At 41.0% G+C, this 23122-nt stretch overlaps 1 protein-coding gene across 5 annotated transcripts in view; it reads right to left on the minus strand.

The window, feature by feature from the left end:
- The window catches only part of PLXNB2 (plexin B2), a 257489-nt gene that overhangs the window by 52604 nt on the left and 181763 nt on the right, over window positions 1-23122 (minus strand). For all 5 annotated transcript variants that reach the window (XM_087765398.1, XM_087765397.1, XM_087765396.1 and 2 more), the window contains 9 exons: window positions 22578-22700; window positions 18686-18786; window positions 16368-16494; window positions 14475-14625; window positions 12051-12165; window positions 11220-11322; window positions 10648-10749; window positions 5002-5094; window positions 3736-3817 (listed from right to left, as the gene is read on the minus strand). In XM_087765398.1, coding sequence (XP_087621524.1) covers window positions 3736-3817; window positions 5002-5094; window positions 10648-10749; window positions 11220-11322; window positions 12051-12165; window positions 14475-14625; window positions 16368-16494; window positions 18686-18786; window positions 22578-22700 — 997 coding nt within the window. The remainder of the gene's footprint in view (window positions 1-3735; window positions 3818-5001; window positions 5095-10647; window positions 10750-11219; window positions 11323-12050; window positions 12166-14474; window positions 14626-16367; window positions 16495-18685; window positions 18787-22577; window positions 22701-23122) is intronic.

A 23122-nucleotide genomic window follows, 5' to 3' on the forward strand; every position in this document is an offset into this window, starting at 1 on the left:
GAAGCGTTATCCTTTGTTCAAGTTAATACCTCTTCATTTCTCCATTCTTCACTATTTTCTTGCTTTTGTTTTCTCTTTTGTCTTGAATTGCTGTCCCTATGTACGCCTTAATCCTTCTGTAGTGGGGTTTAATTCTAGTTTTTCTGAGCCAAGAAATCAGGTCTGACAGTCATGCCTCCCTTACTGATGAACCACGCACCAACTGTCCCAGAAGCTTGTTTTGGCCCCCATCAATCTCTAGCATGATGCACAGTCACTGAACAAAATTAATTTTCCCAAATAGATACAAAGCCTTGAGACATAGCTGGGTGGTTCAGCACCATAAGGAAAGCCTGGGCTTGCAAGAAAACATTTGGAGATGCACTTGAGAGCCAGCCCAGAAGAAACTTGACTGAAAAGATGCCACATGTTTCTCTAGGGAAAGCGTGCAAGTTGCACAGATTACTCAGCGTGTGAGTGCTGTTCTTCCCTGGGAAGGGGAGCTGATTATTGTAAAGAGGGCAACTTCTTGCTCCCTCCTTTTCTGCTTCTTCCCTTCATTCCTGCTTCTCTCTATTTTTGGCTGCTCTTCTTCTGGCCACGCAGCCTCACCCTCTGGCACCAAGTCTCTGGCACGTGTTGAGTCTTCTTGTAAATCAACTTAACTTACCAGAACAGCAGAAAACTATCCAGGTTTCCTCCTGTGCTCTTTCAAGAGTTAAATGTGCTCACAAATGGGAGTGGGCAGTACAAGACAGAGACTCAATGTCTCCCCTTTCCAGTAGTGATAAGCTGTTTTATGTGCTCATTAAGTCTCAAGAAATGGTACCCTTCGTGACACTGGGTTTTTTTCAAAGGAGTTTTATCCTTAAAAATGCAGGAAGCAAAGCAAAGTAAACAGAGGTGATCAGATGTGGGCAAGAGAGACGTGGATAAATCCCTTTGAGACTGCATATGGTAAAGGCCATCAAAAATGTCCATTTAAAGAAAGCTTTTATTCTCAGAGGAGCAGGACTCTAGGAAGGACACTAGCAAAAGCACCTTCCAGTCACTAACATTTTAATGCACTTCATATCTTTCTAGATAACAGCAGCAGCAGTAGCTTTTTAAATCTAATTCCATGAGGCTACTATGTCAGATTCCTACTGAAATGAAAAAGTAAAATGAGAATGCTGGTTTTCCATTATTTTTCAGCAGTGCCCTTATTCCCCTGCCAGGCATGAACAATATTACAGATGCCTAAAACTTGGCTACAGTCTCTCTGCCACTTGCATGAGAGCATACACCCTCATAAGGGCAGTTTTTCTCTAAATGATGCATATTTAAAAACCTTGGCATTCAATTTCACAGCTAGTCTTTAGTAGAATAACATGTTTTTATTCTTTCCCTTCCACTGAGGAGTTAATGCAATGATGAAGGCTGGTTTTAACCCTTCTTACATCTAATCAGCATATCCACTTGATTTCGAGTACCAGCACAAATGCAGTCGAGACATCATTGGAGGTGTATGCAAAGCCGAGGGACTTTGGCATTTTTAAGAATGAATCGATGAGAAAGAACATCCATTTGATTCAACCCTTATCTTGAATTCTCAAGGAATCGATCAGCACAAAGCAGGAGTAGCATCATTTGCTGCATATACTGAGCACATCAATACAGAAGTCACTGAGCAACAAATATAGCCCAAGCAATATTTTTAACAGTTTATGTGTTAACTATTCACTCTGTATGTTGGATGTGAATGTAATGCTGGGGAAAAGCACCAGACTGACAGCCCTGGTGCGTTGCTGTTTGCCTTTATAAGCAGAAGATACGGTGCAGGCAGCGGCAAGGGAAAGTTTCCTTGTGTCTACGCTGCAAATTGCTTTTGCAGGAACCAGATTGCTTTCTTAATCCAGCACTCTGGAAGGCTGCTACTGCACAAGGACTTGAGCAGGTAATATTGTTAAACAAATCTTCCCCTTGCCTTCCTAAACCCTGCATTTGCCACCCACACGGCCACATGGCCACCTGATAGAGCATGGGAATATGCTTACTGAATTACTTCATTATCCTTCATCGGCTGGACAGGGACTTTCATCCCATCCCTCAGTAAACAATGTCAGTGCTGCAACGTCTTGACGTCCCTCACATCCAGTTGCATAAACGCAATGGAGAAAGCTACGGCCTTAAAGCATTAAACACTCCCCCTGTTCACTGATCAGCTCATTAAATGTACCAGCAGCAAGCCACTCATTAGATTCAGGCTCTTATCCATCACCTTGAGATACCAGCTGTGAAATCATTGATAAAAAGGACAAAGGATAAAAGGGATATATTGGATTTCATACTGTTCAGAACCCCTGATGGCTTGAGATGTAAAAATGCTATTCTAACTTAGTATTCGCTAAGTGTTATACAAAGAAAGGGTTCTTTCACTGGCAGGTTCAAAGGTGCTTCTCAGCAGCAACCATATACCCAAAGCCAATTCTTTTCAAGATGCATAAAAACCATCATGCTCCGGATTTCATATGGCAAGGAATTTTAAAAGCAGGAGAGAATTTGGATTAAAAAAAATCCCTTTTATAATAAAAAGAGACATTTGTTGATAATTTTTCAATTGCTTTCTTGCAAGGGTTCTGTATTTCAATTTGTATGAGAACATTTCTTTAATAATTTAGCTACTTCTTTTTTTCTATGTTTTTCCCAGGCTGGGAAAAAAGATGTTGGGAATATTTGGTCAAAATTCTGCAGTTTTAAACACCACAGCCTTTGGAATGGAAATTAAGACAGTGTCAGACTGTAATGCGACCTCCTTGCAACATTCATGCCAGGTCCTCTTTTAAGTGCTTTCAACACTGCACACAGACCCACAGGGAAAAATCTTCTAAAAACACACTTCTATGCTACCAATAAGAAAGGGAATAAATTTAAATATTGTACAGATGGAAAAATATGGTCTGAAGATTTAATCTGCAGGGGAAATTACTTGGGGGCAGTATTAGTTTTCCTGACGTTGTCTCATCACACAAGTAACGTGTGTTGCCTCGCAGTTTTTGCAAGATTATGACTTAAACTTCAGTCCAAAGGAGTGTAAGGTATGTCCCAGCTCCCAGATACTGCTTGACTGATTTTGATGGAGCTTCCTCACCTCAGCTTAGGACTAGGCTCACAGACATAATTGCTTCATTGTTGTACATTGAAAGAAATAAAAATAAAGAAATAAGCAATTTATATCAGAGACCAAGTCTTTGTGCTATAAAACTTAATAAAACTTAAATAAACTTAATATAAAACTTAATATACTTTTTGCTGATTGCCAGCAGACGTAAAGACTGCAGAACCTGTCCGAGATGAGACCCAGCTGAAAGCTGATTTCAGGTGAAGTCCATACGAGTGGCAGTGAAAAGGATCCCCTTTCTGCTGTCGGAGGCGGCAAGTTCATTGGGGAAGGGGAAATGGCCATTGAAAAAACATAAACCAAACTACTTAAGTCTGTTCGAACTGTGAAGCTTCACTTATAAGACTGCCCTTCAGAGCAAATGCAAACTTGAAAATAATGGTAGCATATTTAAAACAGCCTTTAATACATACGACACTGATGTTTAATTCATGTGTTTAGTATTAGTAACTTTTGATCTGTCAGATGTAATTGTTTCACCCGAACCAGTAAAACCTACAAAGGTAACATTCCTATTCACATGACTCCAAATTAGGAAGGAATAGATTTCTGTTTACTGTAATTAACCTCCCTTTAATCCCGTATTTCATACTTACCCATAAGTTTGCTGTCAATCTTGACCTTATCTGTTCTTATGTATAAGTTAAGCTGTAGGGTTTCATTTGCACTATAGGAGAACTGGAAAAGATGACACGATAGAGATATTTATACCTTCATTTGGCAAGGTTAATTTCATGCGTTTTCTATGATTCTCAGTAATCAGAGCTGTGAAGGTTTTAGACACTATCCCAAACCTTATGGTCTTTTTTTCACCTTGGCCAAATACATTTATAGCAGAATGTTTTAATGAACCTAATCCTTCACAATCAAAATTTTCAAGTATCAAGGGACAGCAATATCTGAATACCCGCTTTTCATTAATTTAATTTAGATTTGGTTTTAAGTATCTAAGTAGCAAAGGTACTGTTCAGATTCAGTAAGTATAGCTGCTGACCCTGCTGAGTTCTCCCTTCCCACACCATCTGGCCCCATTACTTCTGTAGACACGGCAGACTTGCACCACATGGAGGGGAAATCTCTTGCATCTTTTGCAGTGCAACCCCCTCGTTATAGCCAAAGCACAAGGTTCACATGCTCCAAGACAGGAGCTTCTGCTCAGTTTGAAAGACAGCAGCAATAACAACTGGTGGGAAAGAAAAAGAGCAAAGAAAAATACAATGGCTTTATAAAGCAAATGCTTTGTGCTAGGCTCAAATGTGGCACAAATGCTAATTAGTTCTCAAAACTACTCTGTTAGCAAGCCTATATGACATAAAGGTTAAAGTCAGCATAACATTTGTAAGTCCAAATTTCAGCTTGATACATAGACTATTTTATTGAACATTATTTCCTTTCTCTGTAAAATAAACCAGAGTGAAAGAAGCATAGCTAGTAAGTAGCCAAATGACACCATACTGTTACCATTCCCATTTTTACAGATGTAAAATGGGAAAGATAATGAATTGGAGAGGGAGAGCTCTGAAATTCTCATCTTCTATCCTCAGTGATTTCATCAGATTGCATAAAAAGTGAAGAATAAAAGAGGAATGGTCCTGAATTCCTCCAGGGACAGTTCAATGAATCCATGGATTTCATAGATAGAGAAATAAAGGAGAAAGATCGAGGGCTTTGAGGGGTAGACCCCAGGAGCTCTGAGCCAAAGCTGCTGACTTTGACCACTACTGCCAAAGGAGAATCTCCATCAGAGCTGACTATCTTCTCTCAGGGAAACCAATATTATCCCTGTATTTCTGGACACATGTGGCCACTGGAACTATAAGAACGGAATATATTTGGCAAGTGAATCGTATTTTTGCATTTACCTCTTTACTCATGAATGAAAATTCTTCTTCAGCTGATTTATCAACAGGAGCTTCGAATTGAAATTGTCTGTTTCCAACTACAAATGTTTTATCCTATGGAAGAGAAAAGTTCAGCTTAAAATTTGTACAGCATCACCAAGTGTGATAAAATATCACCAGGCAATATCCTGTTCAGCACTGGAACTATAAGACCAAGTGGGGAAGGCTAACCAGTTAAAGTAATCTCCTGAAAACAAAGCTAGTGAAACATCGAGCCGGCGCAATCTGCTGCTTTGCTGCACCTTTCCAACATTCGTTAAAGGTGGAAGCACTAGAGCAGTGCAAATAAAGCAAGAACATATTGAGCACTCCATTTCAGGGAACAATAAGAAAAAGCCAAGAGATGTGAATACTGGATGGCTTCACACATCAGATGTGTTATTAACAGAGCTGTGTGAGTTCTGCCCTTTAAGGTTTTCTTTGTAGGGATCCTGGGCAAAGCAGGAATGCAAGAATTACATGGGAAACCGGAATGAACATCTCTCAGACCTTTCTGGCTTTGTTTCTCCTGCCTCACCACGACTCCAGCTGTGTTTTCACAGGACAGTCTTTGATGGCAGCAGCAGCTTAAGGGTATTCCTGCCTCCTAGACACCTTCTTCCCCCTCTCTTCTCCCTAGGCCCTAAATCCATTCATTCCTGCCTTTAGGCTGCATCACATATCGATCTGCGCTGCACTGGCAAAACTCTCAGCTCGGTTGTTCTGTGATTCCATCTAGGAACTGAACTGGCTAAAAACCAAATACACCACCCCATGACACTGTTTCTGTGCTGGGTCATTCTCCTGCTCTGGACCACAGCACAGGTGCGCAAACATCTTTGCCAGAAGAACCAGAGAAAGAAATAAGTAGCAAGGACATATTCAGGCAGTATTGTTGGTAAAGACTTAGGAAATCGGAGCCCACTGGGGGACAAGACCACCTTTTCCTTTTTAGAATGACAAAATACCTTGGGTTGGAAGGGACCTTCAAAGATCATCTAGTCCAACCCCCTTGCCATGGGCAGGGACATCTTTCACGAGATCATGTTGCTCAAAGCCCCATCCAGCCTGGCCTTTAACACTTCCAATGATGGGGCAGCCACAACTTCTCTGGGCAATCTGTTCCAATGTCTCACCACCCTCATCGCAAGAATTTCTTCCTTATGTCTGATCTAAATGTACCCTCTTTCAGTTTAAAACCACTGCCCCTTGTCCTGTCACTACAGGCCTTGGTAAAAAGTCCCTCTCAGTCTTTCTTATACATCGAAAGGCCGCAATAAGATCTTCCCGGAGCCTTCTCTTCTCCAGGCTGAATAACCCCAACTCTCTCAGCCTGTCTTCCTAGCAGAGGTGCTCCAGCACTCTCATCATTTTTGTGGCCCTCCTCTGGACCTGCTCCAACAGGTCCATGTCTTTCCTGTGCTGAGGGCTCCAGAGCTGAACACAGGACTCCAGGTGGGGTCTCACCAGAGCGGAGTAGAGGGGCAGAATCACCTCCCTTGACCTGCTGGCCACACTATTTTGTGCAGCCCCAGATACGACTGGCTCTTTGGGCTGCAAGTGCACATTGCTGGCTCATATCTAATTCTTCGTTCACCAGTATCCCCAAGTCCTTCTCCACAGGGCTGCTCTCAATCCATTCATCCCCCAACCTGTATTGCTATTGGGGATTGCCCTGACCCAGGTGCAGGACCTTGAACTTGGCCTTGTTGAAATTCACTAGAACTTCACTTTGATGTCTTCTGTGGACATAAAGAACTAGTCCCTGCTTTTGTCCAGAACCGATTGAGTCTTGGAGTACATGGCAAAAAAATAACGGTTACTTGATTCCTCTTTCCTTCTCCAAGGTTTAGTAAGTTGTCTCCAGCTGTCATCTAAGTTTTGCGTATGAGGATCTTATCCTATTTCTTTGTAGCTACTTCTTCAATGCTGGAATCACTGGTAATTCACAGGCCACTAGGTTTATCTAATCAGCGCAGTGGAAACTCTTCCTATTGCAACCTCACTGTGACAGGTTGGGTAGCAGACACAAGAGCCCACCAAGGTCTGGGGCTGAGGAGGAGCACGTGCTTTAACCAGGTAAAGGGCCTGAATCCAGTCTCTGGGAGGTTTATGTTATATTGGGAAACAGACCTTTTACTTCTTCCTTCTCAGAAGCTGCATATCGAAAATAAGCTACTGACTGAGCTCTGAAAAGCCTTTCCTGAAAGTTTTACAGCCCATTCTGCTTTACAGAAGACCACCACATACTCCAAGTTTTAAAGCACCTTACAAATCTCTTTTTTGAGAAATGCTGCCTCGCTTTCCCTACTCTACATCTCAATATATCATATATTTTTCAAAAGTGTTCAAATTCTGCTCCTGCTGCATAAGGCTTTCCCACACGCTTAACAGAAGGCGCTGGGAGAGGAGGGGAGCTTTGGTGTGCGTGACAGCTGCCACCTGGAGTGAACTGAAATCAGGAGTTGCTGTACCAGGCTCTTGAGCAGAAGGCCACAGAGCTCACATTCAGCAGTCTGGGTGCAAGAAGCGTCATGTAGCAAACACTGGGAAACAGGTTACACATCAGACACACACGACAAAGACAAATCCAAATGGGAAATTACTTTTAACAAAAATCTTTGGAGGGCTAATAAGCTTATCTTGATGCTGGTACATCTGTCTCTTCTACTGTGCCAGTCTTTCAAGGACTCAGCTGGAGAATGCCTCTCAGAAGTTGCATGCAATATGACTGATCAGTACTAAACTTTCCTCTCACCTGCTTGTCCTTGATGAGGCTATTCCCAAGAGAAAAACAACAACAGCTTGGATTTACTTCTCTTTCCTCCTGAAATTCTTTCAGAGGAGGGAGGGGCAGAAAAACAGCCGACAGCTTCTCCTCTTTTAGTCTATTTCCCTCCAGTGGAAGCCCTCATGACGAGATTTATTCATTATACTGTAAGCATTCACAAGTTAAGAGGCGCACACAAAAAGCGTGAGCTTATTCTTCCACCCTCAGTTCTGCAATAGCAGTTTTAGAAGCCATCCACATCTCCTACTCACTGGATAAGCCCAAACCTTCACTGCTAATCTCCGCCTAGAAACAGAGATGCTTATATGCATGATATTGGCTAGTGCACTCAGTCACCCATGATTAGGTAGGTTGTACACCACCCCTTAAAGCAAAGCACAGATTAAACTGAGATAATAGAGCTAGTAGTTCAAAGTGACAACAGAACATTCATTCTTGCTGATTCACTTTTTCTAAGCAAGAATTTAGGCGAGGAAAATGGATATATACCAACGTTCCAATCAATAAAGACCTTAAATGTGCTCATAGCTGCATGACTGCTACCTCCAAACACACTGCAATGCCCAGCATATCCTGTGGCAAAATTGTTCCACATGAGAAGCCACATGCTATTTTGCCTTTGGGCGGTGGGCCAACTCCTACAAAATATCCATCCATGGCTTCTCCTGAGCCATCCTGCCCTCCACGAGATGTTTACCGAAGGCTGAGTGTAAGTTATGTCCTTACTCAAGTGAACTTCCAGTAACCGAAGTTATTGCTTCAGGTAGCATGACCCCACAGGCATGAGTGCCTGTACGATTACAACTATTCCATGCCTTATTTGTCTGTTTTCACATATACTTAGAGGTCTGTGTGTACAGCTGTAGTCATTGTGTGTGCCTATTCAAGTCCTGGCACCGAAGGCATTATTGTTTTGGCTTAAAAATGCACCTCTGTACCAGGATATATGGGGCTGCTCCCATGACGGAGATGACATTCTCGCATGGCTCTCACCTAAGAAAAATTATTCTGACATCATTTGACACTCATTGCTTTCCAGCATCTTTCCAGCCAAGGGCCTATGCATTCATCTTACTTCTTACAGAGACTTCAATTCCATGTAAGCCTTCCCAGTTCCAAGTTAAATAAATGCATACTAGGTCTGGTCTGTAGGCAAACTGTTAAACACTGTTACTTATGACACAGCATTCAATCCACAGGACGTGTCTGCCTTTGTTAAATGTAATTAATACCTCACAGAAGAAAAAAAAAGGGCAGAAGCATTTTCATTCCCTTTTCTCTACTAGTAGTTCAGAAAGATTAAAGTGCTTATTCACAGAATGATAAACTAGATGAAGGAGTTTTTGGATTCCTGCTGCTGTTTCTCCTCCTTGGAGGAAAAGGTTCCTCTAGATGTCAAATTCAGCACATCTAGATTATGCATCTGCCCTGAATTTGCTCTTGAGAGAGAATGGGCTCTTCCACTTATATCAAGGGAGCAGGGAAAGATTTTCCTCTCGTACAGAAAAACAGCTCTTCATAATGCTAAACAAAAGAAATGTGAGTAAATTCTCTGGAATACTTTTCCATTTTTAGCAAAGGGAGCTGTGGCCTTTAGGTCAAGTGTTGTGTCCCACATCTTGCATATAGCCAGACATCCTACTAGGGACCAGTCCTGGCATCTTGGAGAACAGATCAAATTCACCAAATTGCTTTTCTTTGTTTACATATATTTTAAGGTCTTGAAGCAAAAATGTTTATTTTTGAACATATGTTTGTATAGCATGGTATTGATACATGTATAGTGTAGTGATACACAGCATGGTCTTCATATGATTGTAGTGCTTACAGGTTGCTTTTCACCCTTCTCTGAATACTCTTCTTACATTGTTACTCTCCAGACCTGTTTACCCTTTGGCATCCCTTGCCAGCATAGCAGAGGTGATAGAAGGACTTTGTAAGCTGTACAGCACTTCAATTTGGCAAAGGAAAGAAAAAAACCTCAAAAAACAAGAGCCTTCTTTCCCTTGATAGATGGCTGGTAGTTAAAGCAATCGATGCCATCTCCAGCGTATCTATCATCAATTCGCATTTACACAAAGACAACACAGAAACAAACAATGGAAACTAAGAACAAAACTAAGAACTAAGAAGTGTTTTTTCAGCTTCTTTTTTATCAAACTAACAATAACATTTTATGCATTGTCTAGGTTTTAAAACAATTAAAAGCTTGGAGTCAAACTCTGGCTTCTTAGAAGCTTTGTAATTTACTTTCTGGAAGGAAGTACTGAGAAACAGAAGCCTTTGTTACAGCTGAGAAAATACCTGATCTTCTGGTTTGACGGTCACACACACACACACACACACACACACACAAAAAGAGCAAAAGATTGTTTTATCAAAACTAAGAAACATTTAATTTCTGAGTGCTTTTTTTTTGTTTGAAAAGTGAAAACTGAATTAAGCACACCAAGTGATGTCATTCTAGAACAGAAAAAAAGTGAGTATTTAATTAGAAAAAAGGTATGAAACATTCACAATTCCTAAATCTCCTCTCATTTCATTAGATGAAAAATAATTGCCAAGTGTTTCAGTAGGTCCAACTTACATTCTTTAACAGCCCCTCCCGCCCCCATTTAGTAGTGAAAATATTTTGCCCAGCTCTGATTCTCTCTTGGTGATGACTCTACCACAGTAAACAATATTATATCAAACTTGAATATAATTCAATTTTCAATTCTTTAAAAACAATTACAAGCAGGATCTCCAAGGAACGCAAACTAATGATTTAGTTTAGGGGTGTGGCTGCAGTTTAAGTGGAATTCAAATGACAGCTAGCTTTGAATTAATCTTCTTACCTGATAATAAGCTAGATGTCTTCCCTCAAAATACACCTTTGTTTGGTACTCCATAGGTATTATTGGAAGATTTGGGTTTAGAAACTGCGGGCATTCTTCTTCCTGGGGACAGAAATATTTTATACATTATTCCAACGAAAAAGTCTTATCACAACAAGCTCCATTGGCCTTTGGACAATGGAATGATTGTTCTGAAGAACTTAATGCTTAAAATACAGTGACAGATTTGATTACACCCTTTCAAATTAGACATGCTAAAAATGACTGCAGCATATGTCAAAGCTGTGGGTGATTATCTTTCCCAGCCTTGAAATCTTGTTCCTCCCATTGAAGTGAAATAGTAAAAGGAACAAAAATATCCTTTCAGGAGTTATTCAGTCTCACTGCCCCTCCTCAGTCACACCCTTAAATTCCCACCCCCGCACTGTCACTAAAGAAAAATCTTACACTTCTGGAGTTAACTTTAGAATCATTTTTAAATCCCTAATTCAACCAACTGATAAGAGAGTAAAAGCAAAGAAAATATTGAAGTGTTCTAATAAAAACCTAATAATCTTATTTTTAAACATTACCATATTTTGTTTAATCACATCCTGTACTGAAGAGGACTCTTCACAGATATGTCTCTTCCAGTCCCACTGGCAATTCCATCTATTGCTTGCACAGGAATAGCATCTACAAATATAACATGATAGTCGTGACAAACTGTCAGGCTTTTTCCCCCATTGACAAAAAAAGTAAATGAAATTCCATCTTTATTCATGGAGGGTAGATCAATCTGTTACAGTGTCCTTACTATATTAAGCTGAAAACTTCGTAGTAAGAACAGTTCAAGAACCCCCAAAAGCTATTTTCTCCCTTAAATATTGGAACAAGGTTGAGAAATCTACAGCATCTCACACAAACTTTGAAGGCAAGTCTGAGAGGACTGGAAATGATCTTGATCAACCTCCATACGTAAGATGGAACAAAGTGGGGTTTGGGCTGGCTGCGCCTGCCCTGGGGCAGCAACATCTCGAGCAGGGCAGATGATGGGGGCAGAGTCAGCTTTGATCGTCCCACTTGAATGCACTGTAACCCAAAGCACCAATCTAATGTTTGAGGGAACAAGTAGGTAAGCAGATGTCCACGGAGCTCATCTGCAATGGCAATCCAATGAACTGGCCTTTAATTATACGTGCCATAAATATTCCCATTCCACATGGTTTATGTTACCGGCTCACCTGGTGCCCTTCAACCATTTATCAACTCCATTAAAATCTAAGAAAAAGGATTTGGACACTGGCAAATTTTGAGAGTGCCAAAGGCTTAATTATGAAATGATTGAGTAACTCAGCTACTAGTTACCTGAAACACCGTGCTACAGGATATAAACACCTAAGTTAAGAAGCTGAAATACTTACGGCTGATTTTCAAAAAGATACATTGCTTCTTCACAGTCATAAAAAGGGTAAGTATGTGATGCAAAAAATATCTTTTTCTTGCCAAAGGTTAACTGAAGTGGAACTGAAACATGATCTATCACAAAAGAAAAAAAAATTATCTAAGTGGTTGTTGAATTCTTTAGCTCTTGAGATGAATGATACAATGATAATACTTTTATTATTTTACAGGACATAAGCAAATATTTAACTATACTGTTGACACTCTGGATCTCATGACCTGTTATACTTCAGATCTACAAGATCTGTTTTGTCTTTTTAAGATTTGCAAATTTTTCAGCACGTGGTTGTTAGAAGAAAAGCAGAGATGGGATAAAGGGAAGAAGCAGAATTATAGAATAGCTTTGTTTTACAAAAGTGTTTCTCAGCGGTGCTTTCATCATGCTAGAATTTTAAAGAGTCTAGAAGAATAAGGAGAAACTGAATAAGGAGATAATTGAACACAGATGAAAACTGGCACGAGAACAGTCATTTTAAATAAAACATTTTCTTAAATACGAATATGTCTGCATGTAAAATTACTTGTTTCATTTGTGGATTAAAACTGTCATCGTCATGTGAATTAAAGCAAGTGATCTTTGTGGTTAATGCCCAACAGTGCCTGCAACGCTAAGTTACCACAGGCACTTATGATCTTCAGTTTGCCGTACATGACTTCTCCACAAATGTACTTCTTGTCTGGATCATTACTGAACTAAGAGTGGAAAATTTATCTTCAGAAACGGGTGCTTTCCTCAGTGAAGCTGTTTGAAATACCTTTTGCAGAAATCATTAAGCCCTTATGACAAGCTATTTCACAAGCTATTGGACATTTTCAAACTCTCCTTCCCTTGAACAGGTTCTTCAAAGAAGCTGCTTGGCTGGAAGTCACCTTTGCCTGCACTGGGTCCCCGGATTTCCTAACAACGTGACTGTGAAAAAGCATCCTTCCTCTCTAGAAATGTCCTGTTCCTTTTGGAACCAACCACAACTAAAGTAACCCAGACTTTTCCAAACTCAATAGGTTTCCTTAACAGTAAGTGGATGGCTCAGGACTTTTTGTCACATGCTGCCAGAAACCACTGCCTGGGTTCGTAACTGTCTGCCTTCTGCTGAAGTGTCTGCCAAGCTTCTGAGCATCTTTATATTACTTTTGAACATCTTTTCAGATGGATCCTTGTCCAACCAACTCAGAGATGCGTATTATTTCTAGGTGACTTGGTTACTCTAATGCCATCCCTGACAAGCTTCTAGTCTCACATTTTATGCTGGAAGACATCAAGATGTCACGTGTATCAACCCGGTCGCTTTATGTCCTGCTTTACAAAATATTTAGGGAATGTGAATTGGCCCTAAATAACGGAGTGCTGCTTTAACACTTAGCATAATCTGATACTGTGACACACCCCAGCTAGATTAAAACTTAAGAGTGAGATTTTACCATCATTACTCTTCCTGCAACTAAAACTGGATTCTGACCCGTTTCAGCCTTAAGAGAATTGAAACTTATCTTGAAATGTGCTTCCAAGTACCGCTTTGACAGTTCATGGCTGTTGCGATACATATAAAAGGGTTGTCCTCAGGGGTACCTCAGCAAGCTGCAAGAGCACCCTTTTGTTTGTTTGTTTGTTTGTTTTGGTTTGTTTTGTTTTTTCTTTTTGTTTTTTAAACTTGATATGTAAGAAACTGTGCTGTGTAACTAGTTTTATTCCATGTGTTTATGCATCAAGATGCATGACCTTAAAGCATGAATAAAGCACTATCTAGGAAACAGCACAAGAATTATGGTTGGCAACATATCTTAAGCGTATAATCAGTGGTTCAGAACAATGACACAGCCTTTAATTATACGATCACATATTTTTCCACTGGACTTACTATTGCAGAAGCTGGAGGGCACACAGTAGAAGAGGCAGAAGGCTTTATGAGAGAAAGGACAGCCTTGTGACATGGACCAGAAAACAAGCCACTGAACTACAGCTAAACTAAGAGCAAAACAAAGACATCAGAGATGAACAACTTCACATCTGAAGTGCATATGTGGCTCTTCTGGCTGCACAACTCAGAGTGATTAGGGTAAGATTAGAGAAGCTGAGTTTCGTCTGTTTGGGACACAGAATAGCACCTCTCTGGCTCTGTGTCTATGCCTCTGCCAAGCTCCTGTTTCAGGTTCCTGGTAGAAACACTGGGAATGCTACAGCTTGTAAATACAGTGATGGAAAAAGTTTGAGCAAACCTTTTTTTTTCAAATGTTTGAATGGACAAAGTTCAGCAGTAGACTATTTGGGGAAAGGGACTGGAAGAGGAAAAGAACTTGTATGCGGCTCATATAAGAGAATCACATTAGAAGCAGCAGGCTGTGTTCTTTCCTCTTACTATATATGAAAGGTAGTAATATTTCTTTACCTTGACCTTTTGGTGTTGGAGGTATTATATCGGGCGGATCACAGATAATAACCCCTTCTTTTAATTGAGCGGAGTGGGTTGTTTCACCAAACGTACAGAAAACCTCGTCACTCTCAGTCAAAGCTGGCAATGGACTTACAGTCAGTTCCACCTGGAAACAAAATTTAAAAAAGATAAAATATTTGAAAGAAGCGAATGAAGACCAGTAAGATTTATGGCCGGAGAATTTCAACTGCTCTTTTTTTTTTGGCCAGCAGTGATATTTTGGCTAGTATCACAGAAGATCGTTATCCTTTTCAATTTTTATTTCTTCCCATCTGTTAATCTTTTCTTTTTATACCTCTACCAGTTTTTCCAGGCTGGGTGTATGTTGAATTAGACTGGTCCAAAAACCTCTTGTCCTGTCAATGCATTAGATCAGAACAAAAATGTCTGTACAGACACACCCAAAGCCTTTTATTCTTGTCCTCAGCATCCAGTTCAGCAACAGTAAATACTGGTTAACACTTAAATCCTGACAAACTTAATTAAAATTACATTAACCTTAGGTTTTACTAGTGAATAATGAAACCAAGGCTGGATGGGCTGGAAAAGCTGGAGTTTGAAAGGGCTGAACAGAAAAGTGGCTTCCTCAAGACTCAATGCACATGCAAGCAACCCACTGAGATCTATCATTACTGCTGAAAAAGGATTTCTGAAAGAGTGATGGTGAGATCTTAACCTCCTTGAGGAAATTATCAATGCGGAGTGCATGTGAGAAACTAAAAGCAAAATAAAATGGGAAAATTTAGCACGGAAAGTGGAAAAAATTGAAATGAAATTTTGGATGCTGTCCTTGATTTCATGCTTTAGGTGTGTTAATTATACACTTTAACTTTTTCCATTTTGTATTGCCAATAGAAATGACAATCATCTCTTTCACACTGACACCAGTCCACTATGTTACAAGCTGCAATGTTCTTTGGTGAGTAAAGGAATCATGAGGAGACAGCAGCATTAGCGATGGCACAGGCAGCATGTAAATGCTCATTTCAAGTTGGGTTTGGTTTTTGTTTTTAAGTATTTTGGCCTCAGATGCTGATGTGAGACACCAGAGACTTGTCAACACAAGTTGACAAAATCTGAACTAAGAGAAGTTGTGGATTTTAAGTAGACTAGTTACACTCTACTAACATTTTTATTCAACACAGAAATGGCCTTAACACAATGCTGTTTACATCATTTAGGAATGGAATTAAACTGACTTGAATTGAAGTCTCTTTCTCATTAAGAGGGATTAAAAAACATTTTACTGGTTTCACTTGCTGAGCACCCCCAGGAAGCCCTCAGTCTGCACTGGCATGCTCCATTTGGAGTTAGAGCAAGCTATGACAACTCTGGTCACACTCTGAACACTCAGTTTTGTTGCCACAGAGTCATTCTGCACGCTGAATTTGCCTTCTCCATGTACCCAGACTTCGCTGTGTAGGCAAATCCACCACTGATTTTAAAGCAACAGCTTATGGCTTTGCTGCTTACTTAAGTTTATGCTCAAGCAAGCTGAAAGGGCAGCATGAAATCTCTGCTATCAATTTCTCTTTATGGGTTACACAACATTGTGCAACACTTTCATAATATTCAGATAAGTCTAAGTGCTTTATCATCCATACTAGTGCATCATTTTGGTTTACAGAGAAGGTCAAAAAGAGCATTTCTTAGAAGAAAACATGAACTGCAACCTGCAAAAACAGCAGGCAAGAAAGAGCACTGTGAGAAACACCAGAGTCTGAGATACCCAAAACACTATCCTATTCCTAGTCACCACTGTGCATAAAGAAATGCAGATATTCATCTTCCTGGTAGTCACATCACTGTGCTTTAAGAACATGTAGGGAAAGCACTTTCTTGTCATACCTTTGCAGGGGCTCTGCGACTCATATTTAGAGGGTTTGCACTAATGATAGTCATGCATGTGCCACTTGGACTCCACAGCCAGTGGTTCTCCTTATCAGCTGCTCCACAGTCTGCCTTCTTTGTGCACCTGACAAAACAGGAACAAAAACCAAAGCAAAGCAATATTATAGCTGGACTCTGCTTTCTCTGAACTACACAACAATTTCAGGATTAGAGACCGAAATTACAACACAAGATGACTGGGAATTTGCTTTAATATTGACTATTCAGGTTGCTAATAGACAACTTCTAACAGAATAAGTGGAGGAATAAGTATTGATGGTTTTAGATGTCAAAAGCAAGTGGGGAAACATATACCTATAATATTTTGGACACCACCTTGGATTAGACAACCCAAACCCATACATTTAGCACAGGAGCCATCAGGCAATGGAGCCATTGCGTTATCATCTGAAACCAGACTGATTAATCTTCATTGTAATACAGAACAAACTCCTGAATGAGTGAGTGGGCACCATTTAGTTTTTCTGCAGGTGAAGTGGCAGACAGCTATGTGTTGCCAGTAAAAAGGCACCCGATGCATGAGCGTACAAACGGCATTGAGGAGTATCGCTGGGGACACACAGGCTTGTGGAGAGCTGCTGTGAAACCGTAGCACTAGACGTGTTACTTTCGTAGCAAATGTTTTCACTAACTCCTGCCACTATCTAAGACCTCTCTCTGCCAGTGCACCATTACCATTATGGGGAGACAACAGCAGTTTTGCAGCCTCACCAAAAATATTGGGAGATTTTCCCAGCTCACGTACAAGAAGGACAGAAAGAAGACATGCTGCAGTGCAGAAGCTGCACAGGCGGCTACAAAAAGCTTGTTGAAGTGTGTGTGGGGACAGTCTCATGCATATTCTTTCCATTCTGTGCAAAGTTTAGGAGAAAATGCTGTAGGATTTCTGGCTGCTGTAGCAGAAGACTATTAACTCATCAGGGGCTTTAACACGGTGCGGTTGCAGCACAGTTTGGTCAACCCTGCCCTTAAAGATATCATTTACATACAGAGTCTACGTTCATAGAACATATCCCTAAACACACTATTAAGTGCTGTGTGTGATAATGAGACAGAACGTGCTGCAGATGAGAAAAACATTAGAAATTAAATGGTTTTTTTACCTCATTGGAAATAAATACTAGCAAATGCAAAAATTCATGTTTGCCTGTTCTCAGAGACCATTAATACTTTGAGATATGGAGGTCACTGGTCATATCAGAAACCTGAAGGGAAATCTAGGGAAAATTGCCTTTTATATGATATACGACACAGCCTTCAACTCCCAGCAGCCCAGGAGGAGTTGGAGGTGTATATTCCAAATCCCCAGCTTTCATCCACAGCAACTGAAACCCAGGCTGGAAGAGTTGCAGTATATTACATAAACCTGCATGCACCGCATAAGTTTCTCTGCAGTGCTCCATATTAAGCTACATATCAGGCTGATAGGTAACTTAATGTGATAGTTCACATTTTCAGACAGGAAGCTAGAAGCCTGAAATTCATCTGCATACTATAATTAAATAGCCCCTTTGTTCCAACAGCAAGTACTTAGAATCACAAATTCCCAACTGCTCATGCCAAGGGGTTAATTAACTTAGTAGTCAAAAAGAGAGCTGCAGGACCGCTCTTCCCTCTCGCCACTCCAATCAATGAAGAGCGCAAAGAAGAGACATTTCAGAGCTGTTCAGTGCTGTCCTAGTTTACATATGCTTGAATATTAATTCAGTTAACCTCTGTAGATAGTCAGCCAAATGCCACTTTCTGCTCTCCTACAGTTAGGTGAGGGTTCAGTGTAGCTACATGTCTTGATAGAAGACATTTATATAAAAACAGTGTTTGAGCTATATACTTTATTTCAGACATGAACAGTTTTTTCTCTTATGCTCTGTTTTACACTTTCCTGCTCTACTTAAAATGTATGCTATATTTTCTGAATTTTAAATAGGAGCACTCTTTTAATTCCTGGGAGAACATTTGACTGTACAGTTCAGAGAGTGATAATACATGCAGTTAGAAGATGTACACTGATTTTCAGTACCAGCAGAAAAGTATACATTTTCCCAAATTAATTGAATCTGCAGAAGTCAATGAGGACTTATTTGTGTGCACAGAAGATTGATATCAATGTCTGCATGAGAAAATTAAATCACTATCAGGAGCATAAGGCTGAGTACAAAAAGCTGGGACTGCTATGCCAAGCAGTAACCCACAGCACATGCCAAAATTTGAGCTATTCCACTGCCTGCACCTGAGAGAACACCGGCAGCACTCACCTGCCCTCTCTCACGCACCAGCCGCAGTACGGATCCCTCGCTTGAGTACACTTCTCACAGTCTGAATATTTGTGGCAGTCCTGCACAGGTAGCCGATGCACCTGGAAAACCAAAAGTGAGGCAAAACGTAAGGGATCTGAAGAAGGCACACGGAGACGGGAACGTTTGTGGACAGGATTGTACAGCGCTGTTGCCTGTGGCAGCAGAAGACGTGACCCTGTACTATTATGGTCAGAGCTCAGTTTGATTTTAAGAAAATCCATACAATACCAGAGTGTGGTTATCCCACCCCTTAACAAAGTCCAAATTTACACACTTTTCCTACTCTTTTTCTCTCCAGTATTCTGTAATCTCTCTCCAAAGTAACGTAGGACATTGTTATAATCAAGAATCATGAGCAAGTCTCCAAAAATTGAGCTTTTCAGTCCCTCCAGTTATGTTACTTCTGGAAATCCACATTACAGCAGCCACTGCAGAACAGCAACTGCATGAACCACTCTCCAAATTCAAGAAACAGTTACTGCAGGACAGATGATACTTTCGAAAGGCTAAGTTGGTACTGGCTAGATAATTTTTTTAAACAGAATATCCTCCCGTCCATATCGCTAGCACGGAGAAGAAATCGTTTGGAAATGTGACCGTCAGGGGCACTTTTAGCCAGAAGGCATCTCAGAAAGTCTGCAAGTGTGAGAGAGCCAAGGCGCTTCGGGTTACTGCACTTTTCCATGCATAACCCTCCACCATGCAATACACTCATGAAATAAAATGGAAATAATTATGACAGGAAGCAGCAGGGAAAAAAAGCATCATCACTTCTCATGTCTCAGTCCCCCAGTAAATATATGGCTTCTGGTTTTGATTTCCTTTGATGCTGAGAATAAACAATTTTGTCTTTCTTTGGTGCACAGAAAAAGGAGCCAGCACACAGCCATCCCTTTTAGTTATGCTGCTGAAATTATGCAAGAGAAGAACAGGACATACACCTTCCTGTCGATGACTACGTTTTACTTTTAAAGAGTGCAAAATTCTAGCAACAGTAACTCTGAGATGTAAGCTTTCTTTTTTCTACCTTATTCTCTCATTTAAAACAACTGGCAATTACAAAGCTACTTTGAAAGCCTGAGTTTGGCCTTTTCTTTCACATTCGAGGAGTTCAGTCTGACTCAGTTAAGGAAAGTGTCAATATTGGGTGGTTTTCTTGCATTTATTAATACAGAAGTTTACATTTTCAGCATTATTTTCTTCCACAGATTCTTACCTAACTGGAGCTGAATTACTGGCACTCTGTTTCACTAACTGGTACCCATGAGTAATTTAATACCCAGTGACAAAGTATTTATTTCATAATTCTAGCAGTCAGAAACAAGCCCTAGAGATTGCCATCTCTGCAAGTTTTATGTAAACTTAATGGATTTAAAAAAAAAAAAATAGCAGCTCCGTTTACAGCCAGCTTCAAAATGTAGAGAAACTAATTTTAGAGATTTTCTAATTGGCACTTTTCATCAAAGAGACTGGGAAAAGTTAAACCAAGCAAAGCTAGTGGTTGTGGTAAGTGATCACCACAGGCTTCTGCCGTCCTCCCAATATGGTACGTACCATAAGGAATCTGGGATCCTACCAGTGATGTTCACTTGTAACGAACCAGCGTCAGCATGGCAGGGGTGGTACGCTCCTTTCCAAGTCCCCCAAGAAGCTGCAAGGGGTTTCTCCTGCTCTCTGCCCAAGCTCTGGGAGCAGAGCAGGGAGGAGGGGGCTGACTTTAGAAACCATTTGCTCCAAGCCACCCACTGCTATTGACACAGCAGCAGAAGCTAGGAGGAGAAGGGGGAGGAGAAGTGAAACAGGAAAGCAGGAGCTTATTTCTCACTATGGCTCTTAACCTCAGTATCGTTCTTTCCTATATTTCTCTCCATCTGATTTCTTTTTAAACGCTGCTTCAAGTTATCACCCACCACATCACCACTTTCACTTTGCTCAAGTGCTTACAGAGCCCAAGCAATTAATTTCCAAATGCTGAGGCAGGCGGCATCTCCCAGGCAGCTTAGCATTAAGCACACCTATCAGTGCAGCTAGCCTGTCCTTTATTGTTTACCTTATTTTAAATAACTCTAAACCATTTTAACTCCCAGGAAAGGGTTCTGATATCTCTATTACCACAGCTCCCAGCTGTGCTTAACCCAGAAGTGCATGTTTCAGCATTTATTCTTCTCCCCTTGCTTATGCCGCTTCGTTTCTCCCAGCTCCAAAGACCTCCATTCTCCTCCTGTCTATCTGCTTCTAAAAGTGGGTGGGACAGCTTATTGTAATTAACACCTGGAGATGACAGTAATGCAATGCCATTACAGAGCTCCCAGCTTTAGTTATTCATATTTAAGCTGAACAGGTTTTGTAAAAGAAAACTATTATTCACATTATTCAGAAACCACAGTGTCTACGAGAGCTACTCGGAAAAGATTAAATTGAAATCCTTTCTTATGCAGAAATTTGCCACTTTCCAAATTTAAACATTTTGTAGAGATGGAATTATTTTTTTGCAATTTTTCTCTGAAAAATTTGTCTGTGGCCTTCCTAAATTCTACCAGTTCAAGCAGACTGTCACCAGAAAACTTGTCTTCCTTCAAGGTTGCTGCCACCCTTTACGCTGCTCAGCAACTCACGCCATAGCCTGCTGGGGACCTCAGGGCTTTTAAGCAACGGGCCAGCTTGTCAAATGGGGTGCCAGGCTGCCCAGGCTTTTGTGGACAACGTTGAAGTTTGGAGTTCTGTTCCAAATCTGAACAGAAGCCAAACGAGAAGCATCAACTAGTCCAAAAAAAAAAATCAAGTAACCTCTTTCACACAGTGTCACATTATTAAATGCTTTATCAGCCACTTATCTGGCACTTTTTCCACTGTGGCTTCTAGCCTGAAAATCTTCAGCTAGAATATAACATTCCCGCAGCAGGAATTTATATCACTCCTTTTATAAAACAAAGAACATTCTTCTCGCACTGTTTTCCCCAAATACTCTCTTTTCACAGCCCCTGCTCAATCTCCCTGTGTTACTGCTGCTGGAGCTTTTTGCACGTCCCATTCTGTGTCACTGTCAGGGCCGCAGATGGTTGCAGCCTGTCACCCACCCTGTCCTGGAGAGCTGCTGAACCACACGTTTGAGGCTGGCAGCTCCAGCTACCACGAAGAGAAGTGTCAGAAGAGGGTTACAGCTGGAGGTGAAGGAGAAATCTGGCATCCTTCTCATCTACTTGCTTCTTTTCCTTCCTTTCTTTACAAACCTCCATTGTGCCTCATCTGCCAGCACAGGGAAGGGGAACCTAGAAGACACTGCCTGTGCCTTTTGTAGCAAAGTCCAACCTTTCCTGCTGCACTTGCTCAGTTCTAGCAGAAGGTTGAACAGAAGTGTTTCCCAAAGTTGTAATTCTCTCCATTGTTTCTTAGTTTTTGACAGCAAGACCCACGAAAATTCCTGGCAGCTTTACAGATGTGTAAATGCTATTATGTCAGCTGCCAGCATCCTAAATCCTGAAGTACTCTTGAAAAGGACCAATAGCAGCTAGAGCATTGACTGATACCCCACAGACACCACACCGAGCACTAGGGCTGCCTGACCCCGTGGTGTGCTGGTGTCAAACATCTCAACTTCATCCTTCTCACAGACCCCATAAGAGAGCTTTAGAGGTGAACTCACTTCCCATTCCCAATTGCTAAGCATCAAGGATATAACAGTTCTCCAAGTCACAACAATCGAGTCCATCAGCTTGGACTTGAGAAAGGTCTTCATACACACAGAGCGGGGGGAGCCCCACCAAAATGGGAACAACTGAGAAACGTACAAATCTCAGGTAAAGCTGCAGTGAAAGTGGACCTGGTCCTTAATGCAAGCAGGACACATTACCTTGTCTGTGGTCATCACGTAGAGATTTTCTTGGGTTTGGTCAAGGACAAGGTCATTCTTTATGGGTTTGTTTAGCTCAATAGTAAGAGAGCTGTACTCAGTTGCAGTGGATGACAGGAACACCTATTTCATGGAAGAAAGAAAGAAAGGTGGTTAATGTTGGGTTTTTTTTCCCAAATATCATTATATCTGGCTACTGCCCTAAAAGACAATAAAAAATATTTCTATAAATACATTAACAACAAAAGAAGGGCTAAGGAGAATCTCCATCCTTTATTGGATGAGGGGAGAAACACAGTGACAAAGGATGAGGAAAAGGCCGAGGTACTTAATGCCTTCTTTGCCTCAGTCTTTTATAGTCAGACCAATTGTTCTCGGGGTACGCAGCCCCCTGAGCTGGAAGACAGGGACAGGGAGCAGAATGAAGCCCCCATAATCCAAGAGGAAATGGTTAGTGACCTGCTACACCATGTAGACACACACACAAGTCTATGGGGCTGGATGGGATCCACCCAAGGGTACCAAGGCAGTTGGTGGAAGTGCTC

This window comes from Nipponia nippon, unplaced genomic scaffold, assembly GCF_047370975.1.
Source record: "Nipponia nippon isolate SJK-2023a ecotype South Korea unplaced genomic scaffold, ASM4737097v1 scaffold_3, whole genome shotgun sequence".
Classification (NCBI taxonomy): Eukaryota; Metazoa; Chordata; class Aves; order Pelecaniformes; family Threskiornithidae; genus Nipponia; species Nipponia nippon.